This window comes from Empidonax traillii, unplaced genomic scaffold, assembly GCF_003031625.1.
Source record: "Empidonax traillii isolate 1590-97213 ecotype Southwest subspecies unplaced genomic scaffold, ASM303162v1 scaffold201:size1909950, whole genome shotgun sequence".
Lineage (NCBI taxonomy): Eukaryota > Metazoa > Chordata > Aves > Passeriformes > Tyrannidae > Empidonax > Empidonax traillii.
The window spans coordinates 282,173-309,254 of NW_020955394.1; the positions used below are offsets into that span (position 1 = coordinate 282,173).

Sequence of the window (27,082 nt, forward strand, 5' to 3'; positions counted from 1 at the left end):
CGTGGCTCTCTGGTGTGATAAGAAAAATATTTCAGTGCTATCTTGCAAGTCTCAGAATAGGAATAAGATGATTGAAGTGGAAAGTGAGATTCTTAGCTTTTCTACTATATTAATGTGGTTTTTTTCCGTAATTATAAAAAGAGACTTTCAAGTAAACTTAAATATTCAGAGTACTAAGTTGATGATAACATCTGAGATTCCATGCTGACTTTCTCTTTCCATGGTGTTAATATACTGGAGGTAAAACCCTGAAGGTGAGTTGCATATGGATGTTAAAACTTGCAGACCATCCTGAGTAAGAGTTAGATGACTATGCCCTAAAATAATTTGCAACAAAGCAATTTGGAAATGTGATAATTGATACAACTGACAGCAACAGGTGGGGTGTCCTTTTTCTTCTGCCCTTACACAACCAGAGGCAACTTTCCTGCCCCAGAACAAAGATTGATCCCAGCTCACAGATGGGAGCCTGTGTTGGGGCACCCCTCAAAGGAGCGTGGAGATGCTTCGTGCATCCTGCCTGGGTTTACAGAAGGGAATTCCCTGTTTCTCTCACCCTTCACACCATCTTCCCTGGGGTCAGGGAGGGAAGGTGAACTTCATCCCTGTAGTGATCCCCAGACATTCACTGGTGGCAGTCACACCTTGTCACTTAACAGGAGCTGTGGTAGGAGGACACCAAGAAGGCCAACCCCCTTCCTCCACCCCTAAAAGGCATCTCTTGCCCTGGTATCCCCTTGCAGCAGCCTGTAAACAAAGCCATGTGCCACTTTTCTCAAGTGTAAAGGGCATCTGCTGTCTCCTGCTGGCCTACAAATCAATCTAACTCCATGGCCAAGTGCCAAATCACATCAATTAGAGGATATTACTGACTGAAGGAGCTCAGGAGACCAGATAATGAACTCTGGTACAGTGCAAGGGGAACTTGTTAAATATTTGCTTGGTCCTCCAAGTGAAGAACCTGACGAGGCCGCTGGCTTTGTGCAGTGCCAGCAGGATGAGCACAAGCTGTTGCTTTCCCAGGCTCTCCCATTGCTGCTCCCAAGGTCTGCCAGGTAGTTTTGTCGCTGTGGGACACGTAGGCATTTGATGTCATCCTGGGGAGCACCTGGTGCTGACCAGAAATGCAAACCTCATGGCCATACAGAAGAGGAAAAATGAATTTGAAATAAAAATTAATGAAAAAATGTGGCAGTGCAGATAAATCACTGCTAATGGGGCATGTGAACTGAACCACTCTTCCAGTGTGCAAAAATAATAGTCCCTTACAGAGTGTTACTTGGAGGATCACCCCCAAATCAAGGACAGCCTGGCCAGGAAAACAGTGGTTCACTGTTGTTTATCAAGGAAAAGCTATTTTCCCTTCAGGCTCTTGCAGAAACTCAGAGCTGAACTAATAGGCAGATATTTATTTAGTGTACTCTGACTTGGTCATCAATTTGTAGATGCTTTGTGCTGTCTTTTGACCTCAAAGGACAATTGTGAGTTGACACCTTCCCCCTTGGATTTAGAAATAACCCATGCTGTTCCTCTGAGCACAGCCTGGCTTTGCTCTTGGCAGCAGCAGGACACAGAAGGCATTTATCCAGGGGAGAAGTTTCTCCACTGAAGCAACAGCCAGGGTGCACCTTGCCACATTTGATGGGCTGGAAACGTGATGTCTGAGGAGAGGGGTGCACCTATACAGAGGGACAGGAGCTGATGCTGGGCCAATATGTCATTAGTCATCAGTTTTGACCTTGATGAAAGACATTTTGCATCCAAAAAGGACTGTGGTGTCAAGGCTTCCTGGTTGCAGGAATACTTAGGGAAACTGTAAATCCATAGTGCTCTTCCCGAGCTTTGGGCGAGGTAAAGGCAAGTCCTGTACATAAGCAATGAGTTCCTCTTTTCTTTCAAAGAGCCAACTGGATGCAGCAATTGCTGCCAGCAAATGGAAGCTGGGCTCGTTGCTTCATCAGGTCAGTGGTGCTGAGAGCCCACCTGCAATCCAAACTCTGGCAGGATGGAGGCACCCAGCCACAGATCCCCCCAAGCTTGCTCCCACCCCAGAGTCCCCAGAGCCAGGCTGCCACCCACAGCCCCAACCCTGAGGGAGGAAGGTGGCTTTGCATCTGCTCTGGCCACCCTGTACATCCTGGGGTCACCACCTGCAGTGTCTGGCCAAGCACTCCTGCTCCGTGCTGGGCGTGGGTGGGAGGTGGTAAGGTCCCTCTGTGGCCCCAAGGTGACTGATCTGAGCTTGTCTAGCCTGGGGACATCTGGAGAAGTTCCAGGTTCCCAGAAAGTGCAGAATATCTGGAAAGGAGCTCAGGCACAGCAGGCTTCAGAGGTGAGCTGGACAACATCCAAAACCTTGCTCAGGACAGAGCTCAGAGCCATCTGCTGCCTTCTGCATGGATGGGGGCCAAAATGCCAGGAGATGCTAAAAAAGAAGAGAAACTATTTTCTGTGCCCAAGGCCAGTCTCTGTTCACCCCCAGGAGAAGGTAGTGGGCTTTCTTTGGGTGGGCACTGAGGAGATGGGGGGACCATAGCCACGCTGCCCTCACCCAATGCAGCAAGCCCGGAGCCACAAGCACTGCTGATTCTCATCCCTGCTGGACTACCCTGTGTCAAGGGGTGAATGAAGGGTATATCTGTGCTGCAGTGGGCAGTACTGGCCTTAAAATAGCATTGCTTTGGCCTAGGACCAGCAGCACTACAGCCACAGCAGCTCTCACTGCCTGGGGTGGAAGTAAATGCTCACCCAAGTTTTGGGAAACACACAGGTGTTCTGGGCACCTCCACTTGCTTCACCTCCTCTGGGGCAGCTGGAACCACTTTGCACCCTTGTCCTTTAAAATGAGGGTCACTGAGCTGTCTTCTGGTTTGGAGGGAGGGTCTTTATAAGGTAGGGGTAAAAGGTGAGGCTCTTGGAGTGAGAGGGTGCTTTGCTCTGGGTGCTTAGAAAAGTTTAATTTTGAAGTGCCAGTTTCAGCTGGGTGGATCCTCTCTATAAAGAGCTTCACCTCTACTTCTAAAAGCTTCTGCTGCAGTTGGGTTTGAGCATGGCTCTTTGCTTCATTTGATTTAGATCTGTTTTTCTTAGTTTGCTTATAATTTGGCTTCCAGCAAAAAATGAAAGAGAAAAAATGAAAAGCAAACGCAGAGCTCTTTTTCCTCTGCCTTGCCTCCAGGTTTGTGGGTTTGTGACCTGGGCGTAGGAGAAGAAAATCCTCCTTGGATCTTCAGAAGCCTGGAGGAAAAATAAAACCTTTCAGCTGTGTCAGCCACCTGAGAAGCTTCATTCAGGGGCATGCAACTTTGTGTGGGAAGACAGACCCTGCATTCCTAACCAGAGGAAATGGAAATATGTGTCTAAATGGAAACTACAGCCCTTATGCTGGCCTGGAGCATCCTTCTTGCTGGCTGGTGTTTCACCCTCAACAGAGGTCAGCAGTTCTCATCAGCAACTTGTGCTGGAGTGCAGAGTCCTGGATGTGAGTAATGCTGGGATGCTGGATGAAGGGTCTTGGAGGGATGTGGGAGGTGCTTCTGGGTTGTACTGCCTCATCACAGGGTGGTTGTAGGGGCAATGAATCATGCTGCCTGACAATATTTCACTGGATTTTGTTATTTTGCTGGTAAGAAAACTAAGGGCAGGCACTATTTGATACTTTGAGATGCATTTTCTTACAGATCAAAGCCTCATCTGGTTGGTGCGTAATGGAAAAATGGGTGTAATTTGTAACAGTGCTGTTGGTATAATTAAGTGTCAGAAGAAAAGCATGGAATAAAACCCTTAAATGTATTTCAGAATTAAAGGGGGCCAATGGCTTTTGGGTGTGAAATGCAAGCATTCTTCACCTAAAGTAGTTTTCTGCAGAGTTTCTAATTGGAAATAGATGCAATATCGTGGGGAAAAAAATTAGTTTTGTTAGAAACGTTTGGGTCAGCAATATTCATAATTCTTTCATTAACCAGGCAATAATAACTCAGAGTAAAACAGCCTTTCAGTAGCTGTTCAGGGTCAAGGTGTAGTGGCTTTGTGAAGAGGAACAGAGGCAGTAGGTGATATTCACGTGGCTCTGGGCTTTGAGTGGTAAGGCAGGAGGCCATTTCTCAGGCTTGATTGCTGCTTCTGTTCAGAATGCCCACACTGTTGCTGCTTAGTGAGAAAGAAAGAGCTCATTTCTGAGATTTTAAAATTGATTGAAGGCTTTGGAGATACGTGAGGGACATGCTGAAGTACTGACACCATGCTGCTCCATACAAATCTTCTGTGAGCTGTTCCTTCTCATCTTCCCTCATTCCCAAGAACGTCTTCACCCCAGCTCATTCTCTCTTGCACATGTGTTTTGTTTTGCATGAACTTTTAGTTACAGACCCGCGCTTTCTATTTTTCACTCTGTTTGCTCTGTGTTATTTGCTCCATAGGCAGCTGAAACAGAGCTGGGTTAACACAGTTAATCAACATCCAAGGGAAATGCTGCAGGAGCAGAAGATCCTGGTGGCAGCTGAGCATCCATTGGCTCAGCCTGTAGGATTGATGCCTCTGGCAATGAATACTGGGAGACTGGTTGGGGGCTGCAAGGACAGGGAGGGTCTCTTGTCCCCCTCCTCACTGTGCACTCAATCCAGGGCAAATGTGCTTGAGGGCTCAGGACCTGCAGTCGGCACCTCCACTGCCCTAAGAGAGCACTGGAGCTGGGGAGTCCTGGGACCCCGTTCCAGGGGGACTCTGGGGACTGGCAGGGTGCCCAACTCTGCTGCCTGCTCACCCCTACCAGGCACTTCCTTTGATCTGCAGAGGCGAGACGGCCGCTGCTTGAGAAATCCAATTAATCTTAAATATAAAATAAGTTTTGAAAAACTTTGCTTTCCTTATGGTTTCAGAGAACTTTATGCAATTTTAATACATTTTTGATCGATTTCTGATTTTCCTCTGGGGGCTGCCTGGCCAAGTTCCAGTACAAAATATGGAGCTTTGTAACTAAGAAGTGTATCACTTAAAATTTCTTAACGATGTTGTGGATTGAATTGAACCCTGAGAATAAATAAGCAGGAATTTTAAACTGTATTGCTTTAAAAATGAGTGTGCGAGATGAGTTTCCCTCCTGGTTAGCAAGGAGGAGTAGAGGCCAAAGGGTATTGACCATTTTTAATGAAAACAGTTCTAAAAAAAATTAAAAATGCAAATGAAAAAATGTGGACTGTAATCAAGAATTCCCATTGCAGCATTAAAACATGGTTAAAATTGGGGATTTAATTTCTGCTATTTAAATCAAATCACCTGAGATGTATAACCATGAGACAGCTGAAAGAAGTAATTTGAAGCCTGGTGAATCTGGGTTCAGATTCAGACAAGGTCAGAGACAGGGGGAGGGACTAAGGAAGCAGAGAAGATGAATTTAAACTTTCCAGCCTGCTTTTAGCTGGATTTTGACACCATGGGCATCTCAATAAGGCCATTGCAATGGTGCTGCTGTGCTGATGGCTGTGCAGGTCAGCACAGTCCAGGGCTGAGCTGGGTGTGAACTGGGGAGCTGTGCGTGGATGTCACTCCATGTGTTGCCTTGTTGACCTCAGAGATGCAAAACCACAGGGCTGGCTGCTTCTTTGGGATGGCTCTGTACACCTGCAGTAATGCCCAGTCCACGTGATGTCACTGAGGTCTTTGGGTGGGGAATCTCAAGGCTTTGTGGGCTCAGTTATCAGTGGGCATTAGCAGGGGACTGCACGTGAGCTACAGGTAGCCCAGGGGACCAAAATCAGTCTTGAAAGCTCCATGAAAGTTTAATTTGGGGCTGTCTTGAAAAGTCCCTGCCTTCATTTCTCATGCATTTTCTATTTTCTGGATCAACACATTCTAAAGTGGACTAGTTAAACACCCGAGATCTGCTGTTCTTGCCACCCTCCCTGTGTGTGCCCTGGAGGTTGCTGGAATCTGAGCACACTTTTCCCCACCTGAGTCCTGCACTGACTTCTGAGCTGTAGCAATAAGGGTTGAAGCTGCCTGCTGAGACCTGTAATGGCCCAGGGAGCTGGGGACACCTTTGGACAGCACAGGCTGCAGCAGCAGCACTCATGTGGTTCCAGGGCTAACATCAGTCCCTGGTTATTTCAGAGAAAGATCTATGCTTGTAGTTCTCTAGAGTGTCTGCACAAATTCAACTGCTGCTGGTTTCAGTTCAGGTCTGTTCTTGTATTAGCCGTAGTAGCTCTGAAAACTGTGTAAAGACTCCAGCCCCTGCTTCTGACGAGGACATAGGTAAAGATTTATCGGTGGGGTTTAGTCTTTGTGGCAAACTGGGTTCCAGGCACAAAGATCCTTCTGCCACAGGACTCGCTTCAGGGACAAGCAGATCTATAAAGCACCCAGCTTTCAGGCAACAGAGTCTTTTTGGAAGATGAAAGCATTAGCAATTTGTCTCATCTTTTTCAAGAGGAGGAGTTCCCTGGGTGCTTTTTACCCTGCATATCCCACACTCTGCGGCTTCTTCAAAGAGACCCCACAAACGCTCCATGCTCTTAATTCTCAGTTGCTAGCAGGAGGGATTTGGGTCTCAGTGACCCTATTTCTTTTGGTATGCAATTTGTTACTGGTAATGAATTCCTGAAATACAGATGCTGCTGTCCCCCACTGAGCTGAAGCTCAGTTCAATGCTCTTCCTGACTGAGGGAGTAACCTGAAATAGCCACTTTGGAGGAGTTGACCTGCAGAGCCACAGGAACACCTGGAGATCCATCAGCTCTGTCCTGAGCTCCTGAGAATCTGCAGTGGCGTAGCTACACAGAGAACAGTTCTCCACCCTCACACAACAATGAGGGCTGTCAGGAGTGTATGTCCTTCTTGAAAATCATGTTGTGTTCGGGGTGTGTTTTAAGATGTCCTGGCAACTAGAAGAGAACCACAACAGAGACAGCAGGGAGGTTTTCCATGTTGAAGCTGTTTATTATGTTAGATAAATACATTAGCAACAAGTTTGAGTTATTTCCTCTGAGTGCAATTGCTGGTAGTATGGCACAATGATTGAAAAAAGAACTAAAACTAGCAGAGGCACTTGTTGCATGCAGCTGAAATTACTACCAAGCCCAGTGATGCAGCCCCTGGTAAAACAGACCTTCCACTGGCTGTGAGTGCAGATTTGCCGGTGGGGTTGGCACCGGCTGGAGCTGCAATGATGCACCTTGGGTGGGAGGGTCCTGACTCCCAGGGCAAGGAGGATATGTCTGCTTTAGGCATGATGTTTAATATTGCTTTTGGTTAAAGAGTAGTGAGGTTGTGTAACTGTAACCAGTGGGGAAAGGTAGAAGTTAGAATGCATTTATGTTATCTCTATAAAAACAATCATGTTGACTTTTACACAGTGATATATGCAGAGGTTGTTGAAGAACTTTTTTTGTGAACTGAAGGATGGACTTGACAGGCTATGCCAGGAAGACAAATGCATTTTTCTTACAAAACAGAGTTACCCAGAGGGGTCTTTCCACTAGAATTTTCAGGAAAATCCATGAAATGGTTTGTTCAGCTGAACAAAGAGAGAAAAAAGTGGCAAACGTTCTTGCCGAGCGAATATGTCGATTTGCTTCCCCAGCGTTTGTAACCCTTTGTTCTCACACAGGCTTTGCTCCTGCAAGGGCTGTGTGTTGCTGTCCCTGCCCTGCCAAGGACAGGCATGTGACTGACCCTGCTCTCTGTAGTTGGACAACCTGCTCGGAGGCTCAAACTTAAGCACCTGCGTAAGTCCTTAGCTGAACAGGAGCTTATCAGCGACACGTGACAGTGCCGAAGGGTTCTGCATGCAGATAAGCACTGAGAGGAGTATTGGCACTGGGAGGTGTGAGGACAAGCTTTGTCCTTGCTCTGCATCAGCTGTGTGTGCAGGCAGGTGACCTGCAAACTGAAAGTTTCATAGACTGAAAATTAAGTTGGTTTGGTTTTTTGTAAGTAGCCCCAGTAGTATCAAAGTGAGATACAAGACTTAATGACAAAAAAAAAATGGGTTCTAAACTTCTGGGAACAGAAGTGTTGCTCTTTGAGCTGGGGCATCCATTCCTATATGGTACACATGGACCTGCTCACGAATAGGAGAGAAGAGTGTGTTTGCTGCAAGTATGATGAACACTAACATTCACACTTGGAAAAGTCCTCTGTTACTGCTGATTAGCTGGCTAGCAGAAACTGAGGCTAAATAAGAGCTTGGTGAGCAGACTACAGTGGTTAATGGAAGCAGTGGAGGACTCTTGCTAGAGGACATCAGAATTAAAGCCAGTCTGCAAATCTCCTGCCTCCTGAACGGGATCTCCTACAACAGAGATCAGCAAAAACTGTGCAGTTCAAAAGATCCATGAGAAACTCTCCATGTGCCTTGTAGCCTGCTATTTTGGGATCTCTGTAATCACAGTGCTGAGCACCTTACATCCTCAGAAATCAGTGGGATATGTAACAAAGACAGGTGCCATTTGACATGGTTCAAAATCCTGCAATCAAAATGGGAGAGTAAGTGAGGGTCTGGATAAATCCTCTGCCTGGGTAGAACTTTCCATATACTACAATCCAGATCTTCCCTATTAGTTTCACCAGGAAGAATTGTAAATAAGAATCTTAATTCATGTGTCTCTATCTAAGGCTCTCCAAGTGCTTTCTGGTACTGAGATAGACAAAATGATGTGAGACAAGATAATATTGTGGACTGAGGCACGCAGAGTGACTTGTGTGATCATCAAATAAATCTGTCAGAGCTAGAACAGTAACCTACAAAGTCTTCGTCCCAATTCCTTGCCACAAGTCCTTCCTTCCTCTTATGGCAAGAACTAGAGGTCAGGTAGGATGGTAAGGAAGAGGAGAAATAGTGAAATGCCCTTCTTGCAGTTTTGTGCTTTCAAGTCTTGTCCGTTTGTGATGCTTGCTGTGGTTGCAGTGCCTGCCCTGTGTTGTTTCCTTTCAATCCCATGAGCTAAGTATGTAGTCACTAAAAAAAAGGCAGCTGTGAGGAAACCTTAGAATTTGAGGAACAGAGGACATGAGAATCTTGCAGTCCCCACTCCTCAAAGGTAAATTATAAATTTCCAGAGCTCATATGTTCACTTACAACTTCTTGCATAATGGCTGTCTTAGTGAAAGGAGAGAAGGAAATGTACCTTGGAAATCTGTGGGAAAAGTCTTCCATTGAAGGTGCTGAATCTCTCAGAGGTAGAATGCGTATTGTTGTGTGTTACTGCAAATGTAATGCTCAGGTGTGTGAATGACAAAGCCAGGAGCAATGTGTCTGCTTATTGTCCTTGTCATTCTAGTTCTGTCTCATCCCAGTGAAATACACCCGAAACAAAAGATGGATGAAGCTGTATGTGGAATCACTCTTTGAAAGTCACAGCAAGTTCTATGTGGTTGACACCAGCAGTGTCCAGGCTCTGCTCCATGGACTTCTTGTGGCTACCGAGCTCACAGTCAGTGGTCTGACTGATCCATGGACCCATGGCAGAGGATGTGCCTAGTTTTTGTATGAGTAGGATAGAGCAAGGAGGTGCTGCAGGGTCAGCATTAGTCCAGTACCCCCTTATTCCAAGTGCTTCTGCATCCTGATCACTGGAAATATGGCTGCAGTGGGGTAGGGAGTCTGTGCAGAACCAAGTGAGTCAAGAATAAACCTGCTCATATAATCCTTCTTAACCAGGGGTCCTTCGGCACTTCTACCTGGCACACAAAATAGTAAAATCTGGGCCTTTTCTGAAATGCAACTGTAGTGACTGAGGAAAATACTTGAGGCAATCTATTTCCAGGATGGACAGGATGTTCTTGTTGCTTGTTCATGGTGTTGATGGTTACCCTGGATTTGTGGGTGATACTGAGGGTGGGACAAACTGTGCTAGACCAAGAGTTATATTAGTAAAAGTCTGGAGAATCTTGTGCTAGTTGAGTTACAATGATAACCGTAAAATAAGGGTTGCTGCATAGTAGTAAACTGTGCTGCCAGAATGGCTTGCTGATATCTTGACCTGTTGAGCAAAAATCATTTGCACTGTGTGCTCTTAGAGATATTGCCGTTGTCCTGCATATCTGAAAAGGGCTGTTTGTGTGTTAGCCTTCCCAGTGGGAAAAGGCCTCCTGGACAACAGCATTTTATGGCTCTGTCTGGTGAAGTCCTCTCAGTCATCTAGATGCTGCTCCTCCCATGTGGACGTTGGGATGGCACTGTAAGGGTCCATGATGACTTTTGCACAGCGAATAATCATCACAATCAGGAAGAGGCAGAGGAAAACAAAACATGCTAATGTCAGTCCCTTGTCCACGTCAACGTACACGGGCTCTGGGGTTGGTCCCTCCATTGCTTGTGCCGCTCTTCATCTGGGTTTATATTTGCTCCTAACATCATCAACCACCTGCAAAACAAACACGGTGTCAGGCACAAGTGATTGCTGCCTCCTGGATATGGGGAAACTTGGGGGTAGAAGTGGAAACAGAGAACCTCTATGATATATTGTTGCAGGGAAATAAACCCACTGGAAATGTCACAGCTCAGTTAACTGAGAGCTGTGAGCAGAAGAAACCTCATCTCCATGTTAATTTAGCCCACAAATGCTTCTTAATAAAATATTAGACACTGAAATGAGATGTTAACAAAGGAAAGAGAAGCAGTAATGAAGGAACACTATCCACTTGAAATATCATCTCTTAAAAGAGGCACAGACACTGTTCTTGTCTCAGCATTTCCTAATCATAAAAATATTTCCATTCCTCTGCTAGTGTGAAAGATCAGACAAATGGCACAGCAGACTGTTTCTATCCCAATTTTCCTCTCTGTCCAAACATTCTCTGTCTCTTACTGGCACAAAGCAAAGTGAAAATTATGCTTACTTATTTTCCATAATCTTTTAATTTCCAGTACTCATAGGTTCTCCAGGCAGTAGAAGATTTTTTTTTTTTTTAGGAGCAATATCATTTTTAAGTGGGTATTTTATCACCCAGAGAGGTACAGGTGATTGTGTGATTAGAACAAGGATTATCTTATTCGATGCAGATGTCTACATAGCTGAAGGTCTCTTCTGGCTTCCTTGTGTGAATCCATAACCCAAATGACCCCAGCAGTGATTAAGCCCTTCCTGCCTCTGCAAGTTTTCTTCTGGATAGTTCATAAGGTGGTAACAAAAATTGTTCTGCTGAAGGAGAGGAGCTGACCTCACTTACGGAATTGAGTCACTGCCCAGGGGTGGGGGAAACTTTTTCTGGCATTCACCTTTGGCCACGGTGGGAGGTAGAAGTGTTGAGGGTTACAATGAAGAAGATCAGGAATAGGGGATGCCTCTTTAAAGCAAACAAAAAACCAAAGTCATTCACTTCAAATGCAATAATCAATCTGAGAACCAGTTCCTTCTTTATTTTGAGATGATTAGATGGGAATGAGAAGATATTGAGCCATGGGGAGGATTGGGTGAAACTTGGGTATCAAATGGCCCAGCTGCTCTCTATCACTGCATTAATGCAGTGAGGAATTCCCAGGAACAGGTTTTATCTACACAGCCAAGTTTGCCTGGTTAGGTTTCCAGCGAGCTGATGCTGCTGGCAGGGCTATTGCAGTAGTGTCTCACATCTGTCTGGAGCTTTGTGTTCCTGCAGCATCATGCTGTGCCAGCTGCCAGTGCGTGTCCCAGTGACTCCTGAACTCCACTGCCCTGCAGATCTTCCTCAGGGTGAACTGAAGACCTTTTTGAATAAAAATTCACAGTTCTTTCCCTGTCTCATAATTTACTTCGAGTTGTTTTCCAGCCTCACAACCCCTTGGATCCCACAAGGCAGGTATAAATCAGCTGGGCTCTCCAGTCTATTTTAAGCACAAGGATGTCAGATTTTTTTAATTTCCTGAAAGCATAGAAATTACTGCGACAGCCAGTCCTGCAGCAGGGACATGAAAGAAGCTGATGACACAAAGTGAATGCAGCCAAGCAGACATCCCATCATCTCATGGATTTACCAGTCACATCCTTAGGAGCTCATGAAGAAATCACTGAGGAGTGGGGTCAGGCTTGTAATGCTCACCTGGCCTAATCAGAGGTCTAATATTCCCAGAAGACTCTGCTACTGCTCTATTTCACCAGCCAAGAGATCTTACATTGCAGTTTATAACTTCATGTGATGAAAAAAGGGCTCATCAGCAAGGCTGAGTATTAAGTACGAATACTTTATGAATACAAAAGAAAAATTGTTATCAAAATTACCAATGCAGCCCAGCCCTCTCCTGTGGGAAGGGACTTGTGAAGGTCCAACAAGGATGGATTTGATTTTTGTCTTCTGACATTCTGGCTATTGTACCATGTGGGGTTATTTCACACTAAGTTACCTCCTGCAGAATATCAGAACTGCCTGGTAATTTCCATCAGTACCAACCTTTGAGGGAAAACTGCATTTTCAATCAAATGTACTTTCTTTGAAAAGATGAATCATTTACTTGGAAAATGATCAGAGGTTTCAAGTAGAGTTCCATCCCTTGGAGATTTTTCTCTTCAAAATGGCATCACAAAATCTCACAGGAGTGTGAGGCTTAAGTGCTACATCCCTCTTCTTCTCTCTGCCCCAGGACTGTGCCTGGAGGATGTTTCCTAGGAAAACTGCCATGCAGTCCCTTTCCTGATGGAAGGGAAAAGCACATTATGGAAAGGATAGGCCAGGCAGGAACCTTTACCCCGAGAGCAGAATGAAAGTGTAAGGCATCTGAGCTGTAGTTTGCACAGGGCATTACAAGGGCAGCTTGAACCTTTTTATTCATCCCTTTTGGTGAAAAATAGGCATTTTCAGTGGGAATAGAAACATTTTTTCCAAAAAGCTGTATTTTTGAGGCTGTATAAATCACGCCTTCCCTCCTTCTGCTCTCCCCATAAACCTGATAATGTTTTGATGCTGAAATACTATTATGCATCAAGTCACTACTGATGGAGAACATAATTTTTGGGACTAGGCAGAAGTGTCTGGCTTTCCAGATTTACTCTCTTTGCTCACAGTTTGGCTGCTCACCTGAAACTGTCTGTGTACCAGCACTGTCAGAGGGTAAAGCCTCCTCACCCTGTTGGAGCTGCACAGAAAACCCGTGCTCATCTGAGTCACAGGTGGGTTGGGTGCCAGGAGGCATTTGGTGTTCCGTGCTGTTGGTTACTGCAATTGCATTCCAGTGGTCTTGGCAGTGCAGAGATTTACTGGTGCTGAACAGATCTGGATGCTGGAATAGGGCTGTGTCCAAGGCAGTTGTCTCCAGGTTAATTTATTATGGCTGAAACATATCACTATTCTGGATCAGGCACATTGGGACCAGCAAGAGACAGTCCCCAAACACAGAAGGAGTTATTTGCATGTGTTCACCCAGACTCGTTCCTCTTGAGAAAGTCCAGCTCCCAAGTATTACCATGGACATGCTATGTCCTGCTCCCTCCTGTCTCCCAGCAACTTGTGGTCTTCCACCTCTGTAATAGCTGCACAACTTGTCCTGCTTAATTTCCATTTCCTTGGCCAGAACTTCAACTTCCCTTCTCACTTCCCTGATACCCAGTGGTATGGCCAGGCTTGGAGTGGGGTGTGGGAATGTCTGACAGGTTGGTCCACGCTGGAGGAGGCTCTGCCTGCACATCCTACCATCTCTCTCAGCCCTAGGGGATGTGCTGTGGGGCTGAGCACAATGGTTTTGCAGTCAGTTTTTCTCAGTCTTGCTTGTGAAATCCATCAGCGCTACTGAAATTAACTCTCACTCCTGCTACAGACTGGTTGACTGGATGTTTTGCTCTTGTTTACTTGCACAGCTGATGTTGACAGCATTGTGTGTGTGTGTGGGGGGGGAAAGAGATCAGCAGAAACAGTTATAAAGTTTCACACTTGAACGATCAAGCTTTCTATGAATAGCTGAATTGTAGAAAATTACTTTTTTCCAGCTTGACAGCACCGAGCTTTAGAATTGTTTTTTTTTTTTTTTTTAATTTCTTCAGATTTTTTGAAAATGTAATTTGGTCTAAACAAAGCCAAAAGATGAAGAAGGACAATCCCTGGTTCAAACCCTTAGGCAGTTTAGCAGTGCTGAGTGTATGTTCTGCTGTAAACCCCCTGGTGTTTCAGGGCAGTCTCTCCCCCTCCAGCTCCTCTGAGAATAGATGGGTGACACAGGCAGGCTCACCCAGGGGTGGAGCTGTGCTGGCTTGTCGTGGTCATGTAATTCAGTACCAAAAATTACTCTGCAGACTTGGCTCCTTGTGGGTTGCAGAGGACCAGGACCAGGATGCAGTTGTCTCCTCAGAAGCATTGGCATCATCTAGTTTTGACGCTCTGGTTCCTCTGGCTTGTGTTTCTGACCATTCCTGCGGTCAGGAGACCCTGCAGCCTGGGTCAGGGATGTAGCCTGGGGATCAAGAACTTTGGTACCTCAGTGAAGAATCCATCCTGAGCATTTGGCCTTTGCTATTTGCTTTGTTGCCCAGTGTTCTTTTCATGAAGGATTGCCACAGAAGAGATGTTCCATTTTTGTGAGCTTATGTGCACAAGCAGGCAGATGTTGGCATCCTCTTTAGTGTACCAGCTCTGCTACAGACTCTCTGCAATGCTTGTGCTTGTCATTGTGCCTAAATTTTGCAATCAGTCTTACCTGTGCAAGATACTTTGAAAGACAAGGTTTATTTTTTTTCCAGGCCTGACAATCTTGGTACCGTCACTTTAAATATAAAGTAATAATGTACCACATACATTGTTGGTTCCTATGCTGGTTAATCATGTTCCAGCTCATCTCAACCCACAGGATATATAAAAGAACACTTTTTTTCCCCTCTATACTCCTTTCCCAAAACAACAGATGTACAGGGAGGGGAAGGAAGGGAAATGATGTGATTTCATGTATGCAAGCCGATCCCTACCTTCCAGACCTGGGTAGGAAGCCTGTCACATCCCAGCATAGCAGCATTGTGGAGACAAAATCCTCCCTGTAGTCATATTTTAAAAGTTTTGGTTAGTCAGTGGGGCTTTAACGGCGTTCAGGCTCCGCTCAGGTTCACCTCCACCCAGACCTGGAAGCAGTTCTCACCGGTGTGCTCTGAAAAAAGAGATAATAATTCACAATTGCTCATCAGGCAGGATGTGGGCGTGACGGGTTCGTTAAGCAGTTGGGAATCGCTCCAGGGACAGCCTGAGGCGATCGGATACAGCCATACACAGGATGGATTTGTTTGTCAGACATTCCCTAGAACAACATTCGTGATACAAAGAGCGATGTTCAAGCCCAAAGTCATATCAATATTTCTTCTCGAACAAGCAAAAAAAATAACCCATTTTTAATTCACGGTGAAAGATCAACCAGGTTTCAATTGATACGGCTCAAGAGTCTGCAGAATTAGGGTTTGGATTTTTTAACCTATTTCTTTCAAAAATGGCTAGAATTTAAGTGCAAAATTCAACTGTTTAAACAAAACTTCTTGATTTATCTGAACTGATACACCAAAACTTAAAAACTACTAATTATTTGCATTTTTTTTCAGTCTAGTTTGATTTTTTTTTTTTTTTTACGTGCATACAAAATAAATTCAATCAGAAAAACTCTTAAAACTTGCTGGATGACAGACCTGGGTTTTTTGCGAAGAACAAGCCCAAAATGACCCCAAATCCCTTGTGAAGGAACTCAGCTGAACAGAGTGCTGCTCAGGCAAGGGAGTAGAGGTGAATGGCCAGGAAAGAAGGTGAAGTGCTGCTTCAGGTCTATGTTGTGTGTGTTTGTCAAATGAAGTCACCCTCAATCTGAAGTTCAAATCTATAAAGGAATAGCCCAGACACTTAATCATACTCTAATATTCTTAACAATCTAGTTTCGATTAAAAACTCACTGCCTCTGAGCATAGGAGTCAAATGCTGTAGATAGATACAGACAGATGAGCTTCTTGCAATATCCTGAGAGCAATAATATGACCATAAGCTTAGTCTAAAAACTAATTGTCCTTTTATACTTACACTTCTCTCAGCAGAAAATCAATACTTCATTTCAGTAACTCTGTCTTCCTATGAGCATGATTTCTCCTGTGTACTTGTAGTACACAGGCAGGTTTAATCTTTGTTTTTAACCCACTGTTTGGTGTTTTGTTTCCTTTGCTGGGGTTTCTTTTTCTTGCTTTACATATTGATTTTTGAATCTTTATGCTCAGCTTAATTTATGCAAACTCCTTCATTCAATCTAGCCCTCTCAGTTCAAGAGAAAAATAATCTTTCTTTCCACAAACTTGCTTTTAGCCAGTTGTAAATCACTGGATGTCAGTATTCCCTCCAAAGACTGAAGGCATCATTTATGAGTGCCCAAAAAACTGAAAATGAATAAACACGTAAATCAGTCTGGGGAAAGTTTTAAAAATTGCTGTTGCACAAATGTTTCCTTCTTACATAGCCCCATGGCCAGAATAACTTTAACCTTCACTGAGAAAAAATGCAATATACACTTAAAATAGCTGTAGCCTGCTTATAATTTGAGAGCATCCTAAATCAAATAATCATTTCTCTCGCACTAAGGGAGTATGTGGAATTACTTGTTAATAAAAGATAAAAAAATAGATGTTTGTGCTTGGCAGCAAGTCGCTGCTTAGAGCTATTGAGTGAACTGATGGACAGTTGGGATCTGGAGTGAAAAGCGCCTCCCAAAGCTCAACTTGCGTGGATAATCCTTGATTAAACTTTGCTGACGTGAGAGCCTGAGAACATCTAGGAATCTTTCTCAGAGACTGCAAGTGGTTAAAAAGTGGGATAAGGATCTGTGATGGACCTTATGGGTTGCTGGACAAAGTGGTGGGAAGTGCTTGGAATTAAGTAACATATATTAACTAAAAAAGGGCAGGTAAGCCAGGAAAGGGTTGTGATGTTGTCTTTGCACTGGTTCTTTTGCAATCCACAGGGGAGCAGAAGAAAGGCCACCCAGTGCTCCCTTAGATCCCAGCTCAGGGGTTTTGCCACCTCTCCCCAGTGCTGTCCTTGGCTGGCCACGATCTGAGCAATGGGCGAACCAATAGCCTAGTTAACCCCTTGGGAAAGGAGCTCTGTGCCTCAGTGCATGCTGCAGGGACACTCCTTGAGTTCCCTGTGTGTTTGTGCTGTGATGTGAGAGCTGCAGGGATTTGGAAAGGTGGTTCAACCAACCCATCCTCCTTGCAGCACTGGCTTTGCGGGGAACGTTGTTTCATCCTTTAGTAGATAATTCCAGGAAAACCAAAGCAATACCTGTGATATGCAAAGTTTAGATGAGCTTGAAAGGGAACATCTGTCTGCAACAGGACCACCCTTCATTCAATGCTTATTTTGATAAGGAGGCTGAAGCTGCTTTCCTTATCACTGCTGTGACTCACAGTGTGTGCATCCCCTTTCATCATGGAGAGTGACAAAAGCAAAGGAGTCTTACAGAAACAAATGGATTTGGCTTTTAAGCCACGGCTTGTGAGGTCTGAATAGATATGATATAAACTCATTTTAATGGAGTATCTGCTTTTTAAATTCTCTGCTGTTTAAATCTTCCAAAAAGAGAAAAACATGCCTGTTGGTCCTGTGAGTTATTTCATAAATTAAACCATGGCTGTTAGCCAGGAGAATTTTCAGCAAAGCAATGGAGAATTTTTTCACTGCATCAAAGCTGACAAGGAGGAAAAAAGAAAAACATTTTTTTTCCACTACAGCTCTGAAAATTTAATTATTTTACTTTACCCAAAAGATAGATCGGCAACTCCTTTTTACATGAATATATCTACCTTCTGGTGGTGATGTCCAGTGTTCTCTGACTTGCAGGATATTTCTCAGAAACACACATTTTGCCCTTTCATCTTTAAAAGCTATATATGCCTGGATCAGATTGAGGCTGTATGAACATTTTGACATTTGAGTAAAACTATTGTGGATGAAATCCCACCAAAATAGCTGTGTTACAGCTGTAGAACTGCCACAAACATTGCCATGAAGAGATCACATAGTCCTGCTTCATTTCCAAATCACTTTTTCAACATTAGAAGTTAAATTCTCACTAATTAAGAAAGTTCATAGTCAAGAAGGTATTAAATTAATAAGTCTGAGGCAAACTAGAAAAAAAAAAAGTGACAGGGGGTTTTGCTATTGTAATAGGTGTAGGTTTTGTGTATGCAGGTACTCATCAATCCATACTGATAACTAATTATTACTCTTTTGAATATGAACTTTACTCAGATAATTCAGAAATTCATGGGGAGAGGGATTTGATCAATTAAACATTAGCAAAAGTAAAGCTCAAAGTCCAGAGCGTGTTTTGACCCCCGCGTCTTCACACAGGGCTCCCATCAAAGGCACTGCTCATGTCTGTTCCTTTTCTGGACTAGTTTATTCTTAAGAGGAGGGGGAGGATGGATGTTTGTAACTTGTGCTCACGCATCTAACTTACTGTGCCTTTGCTCTGATTCTTTGTGGCAATCTAGTTGGAGGTGTGATGCCAGCTGAACACCCTATCTTAAACCAAAATAAATCTTGCAAAGGAGTCTTAAAGACTGACTGAATAAGCTCTGAGATGTAGTAGGAGTATGGACTTGACTGCAAAGCAGGACACGATGTTAAACACTGTCAGCATCTGTTCCTGGGTCACTGGGCAAAAATGGGCCCACAAAAGGAACAGCCACAGAGGCCAGAAATATTGTTGGGTAAGAATGAGAACCCCTTGGAAAACATCAGTAAAAACAACCCTACTGAAACAGATTTCTCTTCTCACTGGTACAAGGAATTGGAAGAAAAAAAAAAATTGAAGATCTGAAATGAAGAGTTAAGGGGCCCAGGTGATCTGAATGAATTTGGATTAGGGTTGTTTCAGGGAGCAGTGTTTTGTGCTATGTGAGACACCCAGAGAGGCTCATTGCTGCTCCCCTCTCCAGCTGGAAAGCCAGAACTGTTGCAGCATGTTAGCTAATTTTGGTTCTAATTTGCCAACAAGAGAAGTAGAAATATCATTACTAGTTTTTCCCTGTTTTCTTTCCTCAAGAGAACAGTTTTTCTCTTGCTACTAAAAGAAGTGGGAGAATGAAAATTGGCCTGTTTTCAGAGACAGTGAGTGCCTCCAGCACCATCTGGAATGAGTGCAAGCAGCCAAACAGCTCAACATCACAGAAAAATCTTCCCATTTTAAGACCCCCCCCCCCATCCTCACAGCTCTGCACGTGAATACAGCACAAAAGCTTCTTTCTGTTGAGGATCCAGTTGGCACCCACATAAACTATATTTTCCACTGTCTCCCAGCAGGGATGGATTGCATCTTCCTTCAGAGAGAGGCCAGATGATTTTTATTACAAATGAACCAAAACCTTGAGTCAGGACATGCATTACATTTTCCATGACAGCACTGGCTGGAGTGAAGGATCCTGATAAGAATTTAAGGATAATTGAACTCTAGTCTATAGCTCTGTAGGTAGGTAACAAATATAGCAGCCTCCAAATTCGGTGTGTCACCGAGCAAGGCCGGGGGAAAGGATAAATGGCCCATTGCTCAGACGAGCGAGGATCAGTCAGGATCCTGAGTCTGAGTCCCAGCTGTTCACCGTCTCTGCCTCTTGTCCTTCCCAGGACATGTGGGCAATATCTATTGTAGTAAATCAGAGGTGTCCAAAGCTACTTTTTGGCACCAGGACTGGCTGGTAAAGAGCAGCACATGCAAATGGGGACAAACTTTTTTAGCAGGGCCCATTGTGATAATACAAAGGGTAAACATTTTACACTAAACCAGGGATGATTTGGATTAGATGTAAGGAAGAAATTTTTTACAATGAAGGTGGTGAAACTTTGGCACAGGTGGAACACCACAGAGAGGTGATGGATACCCCATCCCTGGAAACATTCAAAGTCAGGTTGGATGGGGCTCTGAGGAACTTGATTTAGTTAAAGATGTCCTGACTCACTGCAGTGGGGTTGGAACTAGATGACCTTAAAGGTCCCTTCTGACCCAAACCATTCTGTGATTCTGCAAAATACTGTTAAGATTGACCTCTGTGGCAGGTTGTTTTAATTTGGTTATATAGATAGATGCCAAATTAAACTTGTAAACTCTGAGTATCTTCTAGTTGCAAAATGTATTTATGAGAAGCGCCAGATGGATGGGTGTAAAATGCAGTTTATGTTTAATCAAAGACAGAGAACAGTCAGAATTTTCCTCTGAGAATGGTGAAGCAATGGACTGCTTTCTGACTGGGATTTAGTGGCATGAGGTGGGGAGAATACTGATTTAATGACCACCAGCACAGCCTGACACTAAAGACTGTCCAAGAAGTCAAAAGCCACGCAATGACTCTTACCCTGGTTGTCATTCTTGTTTCTGTGTCGTGTTCCCTGGATCACCTTTAGGTGAAGTCCTCAGGCACTCATGCCCTGGGGGGCTGCTGCAGGCCAGGCTGTAATGCAGCATCCCTGCAGCGGCTCTGACTGGTGCTAGTGATGGTTTTGGCCATAGCTTTTTTTTGGGCTTGGGATTTTGGGGGTGATTAATGCTTTTTCATTCCCTCCTTCCCCCAGATCCCAGTCTGTATAATGATTGTAGCAAGTATAACCAGGGCCTGAGTGTTATCTGTGTTTCTACATGTTTTTTTTTCTGGTCATAGTCTAAGTACATGTGCAGCATTTTCATCACATCAAGAAAGGTCCTTTCCTCAGCTGGAAGCTCATTGACTTTTCTATAAAACTTGTAGTCAGAGACACTCTTTAATTAAGACTGTACTGAAAAGAGCTTTGATTCCAGACATGTATTACAACCTGATGTTGTTTTCTCTGTCACTGCAGCAGATTATTGGAAGTGTAGTCCTTGATTAAAAAGATTGTGTGCAATTACATTCCATCTCCACATCTTCAGCTGGATCAGTAGCTTGTCAGTGGGTCATTGGGAAGCAGACTGCCAGAACCTTTGTACTTGTTCAATTTATAAAAGACTGTTTTTGGCACAGCACCCGACAGTCCCAGACAGCCAATACCTTATTAATGCGCCATTAGCCACAAGGAACATTTTTAAGTGAACCTAATGTACAGGGAGGGCTTACCTGGACTGACTCAGCAGTTTGGAAGGTCTTTTCTCCCTTGCAGAGATCACACTGACTTCTTTACCCCTTTGTAGCCACTCTTATTATTTTGGTTTCTGGTGGACTGGGGTTCACTGGGGTTTGAAAGCAGGTCAGTGTGCTGAGGAATAGATACTTGGTATTAGGGAGCTCTCTTTAGAATAACTGAAATGGTCAAAGGGATGATTACTTGCTTTATAAGTGTTTGAAGAGGACGGGACTCTTCAGTTTGGGAAAAAAAAGGAGCTGAGGAATGATGTTTGAGCTACACAGAATCACAGGTCAAAAGAATGGGAAAATGGTTTCTTCCTAATTTAAAAAAAAACCTCACCAGTTTCCAAAATAGGTAAACTTGGGGGCATTCAGTGGAACCAGTAGACAATCAGCTTGTAATGGGAGAAAGTACTTCTTTAGTCTTACTGACTTTCCAAAACTTGCTGCCACAGAGGACTGGTGACAGTACCAGCAGGCTCTTTGAGCTGGATGAGTTATGGACAACAGCTCCATAAATAGACCCTGAAAGCACTAAACAGAGGTCTTCCCTATAACTTCCCTGATACAGCAGTTGTGGATGTTAGAGGATGGGCTACCAGAAGTGGCCAGGCTTACACAGTGCTCCTAATGAGCATCTCCTCTTGGCAGTGCTGGACTAGACAGATCAGTGGTCTGACCCAGCAACAGGTTTTTTAGGTTCTTATTCTGCTACTGCTTTCCAGCTGCCTCCTGGTAACTCTCCTCAAGAAAAGAGAAGATACTTAAAGTCTGCTCCAATTTCAGCTTCAATCTCTATTTGTATCTGTCAGTAATATAGCTCTAATACCTTTAAAACCAGGCACTGATCTTTGCCTCTAGTTTAACTCTGTCTCTTTTATTACTGAATATATTTATATTCAGTACAGTAACAAGATTCCTCAAAAGCTTTTTCATGCATGAAAGGAAACTAAACTCAAACAGCTCAGTCCTATGAATAATAAGGGGAGATGTGTCCCATTGGGTCTTTGCCTGTCCCCTGACTGGTGTTCCTTTATTGTCACAGGCTCATTTTATGTCCGTGCTCTTGAAGGTTTAGTTAATTGCAAATACAGGCAATGGAGAGCTGTCGTGCAGCTCACTTGGCTTTGGGCCAGAAACAAGTACACATCTAACAGATAGAAATTACATCCTCAAATCTGTGTGTGCTGAAAAAGAGAGAATTACCTTTGAGCACCATCTCTCCAGACACAGAACTCTGTACAGATCATCCAGCCAATGATCTGTAAAACTATGCAGGGAGCAAGATATGATGATACCATTAGAATTAACTAAATTTTCCTACCTCCTTTGGTGTACTTCCGTGTTAAGATTTATATTAGGATAGGAACTAAAAGGACTGCAGTCATACAGAACTAGCCTTTTCTAAATTTTCATACATGCACAAATGTAGATATGAAACTGTAGGGGTTTTTTGTTTGGTTGTTTTGGGGTTTTTTTTGTGTGTGTTTGTTTGTTTGTTTTTTATTAAGTGCTCTTTCTTTCCCCTTGAACTGTTTTCTCTGCAAGGTCTTCTTGATGGTCCTAGTGCTGAGCCTCATGGTACAGAATAACTCCAGATCTCCCACAGGTTCAGTGTGCTGCAGCTGAGTCTGGAGCATCTGGAAGGACAGGACACTCAGCTCAAAAGCAGACCTTGCTTTTCTGTTGCTCAGCTGCAGTTCTGCCTGGTGCTGTTCCATCATTGCTGTGCTGAGAAGCTGCTCCTGCTTGTGTGCCAACAACAGTCAGACTGCTTAAAGCAGGGGTTTGATGGAAGAGGGGGATAATGAAGTGGCAGAAAGAGATTTATAATTCCACTGTGGTTCAACATAGGCTTTCTCTTAGCAGGCAAACAAGGGCAACTGGTTTTCACTAGTTCTGCAGTGTTTCTGATTCACAGAAATAACAAAACCTCTGATTTTCTCCCCTGTTATTGGTTGCAGTGGTTGGGGGAAAATGGTTCCCTCTAAAAAACCCCAAGGTTTTTCTTTTGGGTTGAAATCTCTGTGTAGGTACAGCCTGGAATGCAGTGGTGTGCAAGATGCTCAAATTTTGTGCAGTAGGAGCTAAAAATAGTCACAGGGATTCTCTATGGCAGGACAAGGCAAGGAGTCATGGTTTGCTTCAAGTTGGCTATTCAGAGCAGGATTGTTCAAGTCACTTGTAACAGGGAAGCACAGACCTCAATTTTAACTGAGTTAAAGAGTTAACATTTCCAAAGGAAGGCAAATAAAATCATGTGGCCTATTATTCTGAATAAGCTGAAACTGATCATTAACTAAGAGTAATATATTAGGAAGAGATACAAGGAAGCTCCTTTACCAGCAGAAACCTCCACACTGCCCCACAGTCTGTAAGTCAAGTCTGTGCCTGACAGTGCTGTGTCTTCTCTTTGTCTGCTCTGCAAACTGAAGTTTGCAAATGCAGATTTCATCAAGATCTCTATCCGTGTACAGCGACTGCACTCTGAGGAGGGAAGGGGCGGGGACCAAAGTGGAAAGTAGCCTCAGACTGCTATAAAATTTAGTTCTTGTAAATATGCCAAGCCTCAGAGTTAGAAAGACTTGTAATTGCTGGTGGCTAATGAAGATGGAGTGCAGGAAGGAGGCTGGAGAGCCTGCTCACAAACAGCCTGATGCATGTCATGTTACCAAGGTCAGCAACCTGTGGTGATACGCAGAGTGAATAATGGGGCTTGTGTGGCAGAGCTGCCTAAGGCACCCTTCCTGGCTTGAATGAACATTGCAACTTCAAACCCTTGGAAAGCAGTGAGATGTACAGCACCAAGCTAGAAAGTAGCACTTTATTGGCATGCTAAAATATGATCTGCACACGGCTGGGCACCTCTCTTTGAATGACTTTTCCCTAGCAGAGAATAATGTGTGGTTTGTGTTGACTTGACTGCAAGCACCCTTGAACTAAATTAGTTTTGTAAGTGTGGGACTGGCAGTGGGCAGGTTGATTTCTACTGAAATTGTTTTAATAATAAAATGCCTCATAAAAATTGCTTTGACTGCAACCAGGCAGACTGTGGGCAGCTAGAATTTTCTGATTGCTTCACCTTAACCCAGTGTTTCAGGGCTAACCAAAACACAAATGTCATCATCTCTGTGGCAAACGTCCCCCATGAGCAGGAAAATCAAGGGCAGCATTATTATTCACATGGACACCTGGTGGACCAGGCCTGAGGAGAGGGAGATCCAATGTGATACCCAGAGTGAGTAACGTTTGTGCTTCCAAGACATCTATACGAAATCAGTGGGCTGTATAGGCTGGCAGCCTACACTTGGCATTTCCCATATTGTGCAGTGATATGACAAGCACAAACTTTAACCCTCTTCCCCCTCAGCTTTTTTTATCCCACACACTGACTCACTACTGACTACGCAGTGAGAAAGACAGTGGAGTTTGTGCGTTGCTGGGTCGGTCCCTGTGTTTGAAGGCACCACCTCAACATCTTCCAAGGCCCCCATAAAATCAGGTCTGAGAGATAAGCAGCCTTAGAAATCCTGAACTTTCTCTCTGAGGAAAACCTTACTGCCAGAAAGGATGCTCTGACGGGAACACTGCATTCCCAAGCCAAATTGCCCTTGGTATCACCTCCTCTTCTCTGCCAGCTAATAAAACCCTAATTTTCTCAAAGGGAAGTCCAAGTAGAGGTTTGACTTTGAAAAATAAGTGCCAGCAATTACCTGATGTTTGATATGGCTATTTCTATTGATATGCATTATTTAATAGGAAGTGTTTAAATATTATAGTAGCAGCATAAAAACTTATACTTGACCACAAAGAATGGTGTTCAAATTATTCCTTCGGCATCTTCTGTATGTATAACTTGAAGTGAGTCTTTTAGTAATTTTGAGTCCTGATAGGCTGTCTTGTCCCATCTCAAAACTTCTCTTAAGCTTAGGAAGTAATTTTTTGAAAGCTGCACTGGGGTGGGTTGGTTTGTATTTTTTTCTTTGTGACCTGCTGCAGTGGATACCAACCAAAGAATTTGCCAGGTCTCTTATAAATGTAACCTTGAAACTGTATTAGCAATCTGATGGTGAAATGTAGCCAGCCTATGCATATCTGTCCATCAAATGACACTGTAAGTGCCATGGTTAGGAATGAATGCAGATCTGCCTTTGAGAAATTGGGGGCATCCTTACTACACACCACTCTGGTACATGGACCTGCCAGTTTATGCTGCAGGGAATCCCCTCCATTCCCTTCTCTTTCAGATCTTCTGACAGAGGTAATTATGGTAGCAAGTGACTTGCATCAATGACACTCAGGGAACAGGAGCATTTATGGGTTTGGGAGCTCTCGTGCACTGCCCTGAATTTCAGATGTGGTTTGTTGGTTGTTGAAGTGCACCTGACTCCAGTGACTGGAATGTCTTCATACATCGTTTCAAAGCACATTAACTTGTCCTGTCTGCAAATTTTGCTTCTTCCAGTGAAAGTGTGATGGTTTGCTGTTTATGTATGTTTAGGAAAACGTCACTATATATTCACTCTTTAGTTTACTGCCAGTCTGTTGGATAAGGAATAGTCTCAGAGATGTGCTCTGTTACAGACAAGGACTCTCTTCTTTAAGCTTCAGAGGCAACATTGCTTTTCTAACCCTGAAAACTTACCCTGGGAACTGGATGGAAGTTCTTTGCTACCTCATGCTACCTCATAAATCACCATCCTGGGAATGATTCTGCACTGGAACTTGGAACAGTCTGATAATTCAGGAGCCAGGAGACATCCTAGCTCCCCCACACACCCTGGCCTTACATATGGTGTTGCTGCATTGCTACTGGATATAAAAAGCCTACAGGATCTGTTTCAGTCAGAAAGCAGCTGGGACTGTGAATGCAGATGAGAAGTAGACTCAATTCACTCGAGTAAAATGAGGTCAATAGAAAACGAACATTATTTTCCTGTCTATAATTGCATTTTAAGTACATAATAAGTAGACGATGGTAACTATGTGCTAAAGAGTCCAACTGTTATTAATTGACTAAAATAGCTTTTGAAGGCTGTTCTGTTACAGATTTAACACAACATGGTGTTATACCATTGCACCAGGGTGAGTTTGCAGTTAACAATGTGTCTCTTCTCTGGGTCAGGCAGCTTTGAATTTACACGGTTTTCCACAGCTCAGATAGTATCACTTGGTACTGACTGTCACCTGCCTTTGCCCCAGTGACCTCAACGGAGGGGCAATTGCAATATATCAGCACCAAAATTCTGCTGTGCCCTGTGTGAGCTGGAGGAGTCTTTTCCAGTGGTTAATGTAAAGTTCAGCTGCTAGAAAGAAGCAGAGGTTTGTGGTCAGACGTGATGAGCTGGGGGTATTTTGCCCAGCTGCTCTTCTCTGTATTTCTTTCCCCCTACCCTAATGCCAAATCTCCCATATAAAAATCTATGTTGTTTCACCTCAGTCAAAAGTGTTAAGAAATTTCCCCCTTGACAACCCAGAACAGGTCTGGGATTGACACAGGGAGACACTCTTGAGTGACACTGTGAGAGAGCACAGGGTCAGCCACACCAGCAAACTGCAGGGGCTCTGCCAGGAAGGGGAGAGTGTTGGGTGGTTTGGGATGGACAGGTGGAAAGAATCATTTATCCCAGGTCATCAGGGTGAGGGTGATCGTGTCTGGTTCTGTCCTGGTGAATAGTGCATTGAGTTAGAGAAGCATGGGGAGATGGGAATTGAGTTTCTCCTCTGTGGGCTCTTCAGATCTGGGGCTCCAGCTGTTCTGGGCTTACATTTCATGTCTCAGAGATGGGGGAAAAATAGGTATTTCTCTTTCTTTTTCCTTTTTAACATGGAAACAATATCTGAACTGGACATTTACAGTTGAAAGAGCCTCTGAATGAGAATTTACTGTTACCCACAGCTAGTGTTTGCAGGGAACAGTATAAAAAAATGCCCCTTACGCTCCCTCCAGGTCACTCCCCAGAGAAGCAGCAAATTTATACTGTTGTGGGTTTGATTAGGCAACAGTGATTTGTATATACTTAGTTTAGAGATATCTTAGTTAGAAATAGGAAAATCAAGTCTGTTTT

The 27,082-nt window shown here is 44.0% G+C and overlaps 1 protein-coding gene across 4 annotated transcripts in view; it reads right to left on the reverse strand.

Moving 5' to 3' along the window:
* Positions 1–6,927: 6,927 nt before the first annotated feature.
* The window catches only part of CTXND1 (cortexin domain containing 1), a 36,052-nt gene continuing 15,897 nt past the window's right edge, over positions 6,928–27,082 (reverse strand). The window contains exons 2-3 of one of the 4 annotated variants that reach the window (XM_027887021.1): positions 14,865–15,040; positions 6,928–10,364 (exon numbers count right to left, since the gene is read on the reverse strand). In XM_027887021.1, coding sequence (XP_027742822.1) covers positions 10,131–10,310 — 180 coding nt within the window. In that variant the 5' untranslated portion in view covers positions 10,311–10,364; positions 14,865–15,040 and the 3' untranslated portion in view covers positions 6,928–10,130. Of the gene's footprint in view, positions 10,365–11,160; positions 11,279–12,427; positions 12,537–14,864; positions 15,041–27,082 lie in introns of those variants that run through there. The other 3 variants (XM_027887024.1, XM_027887023.1, XM_027887022.1) reach the window with 3 other exon arrangements.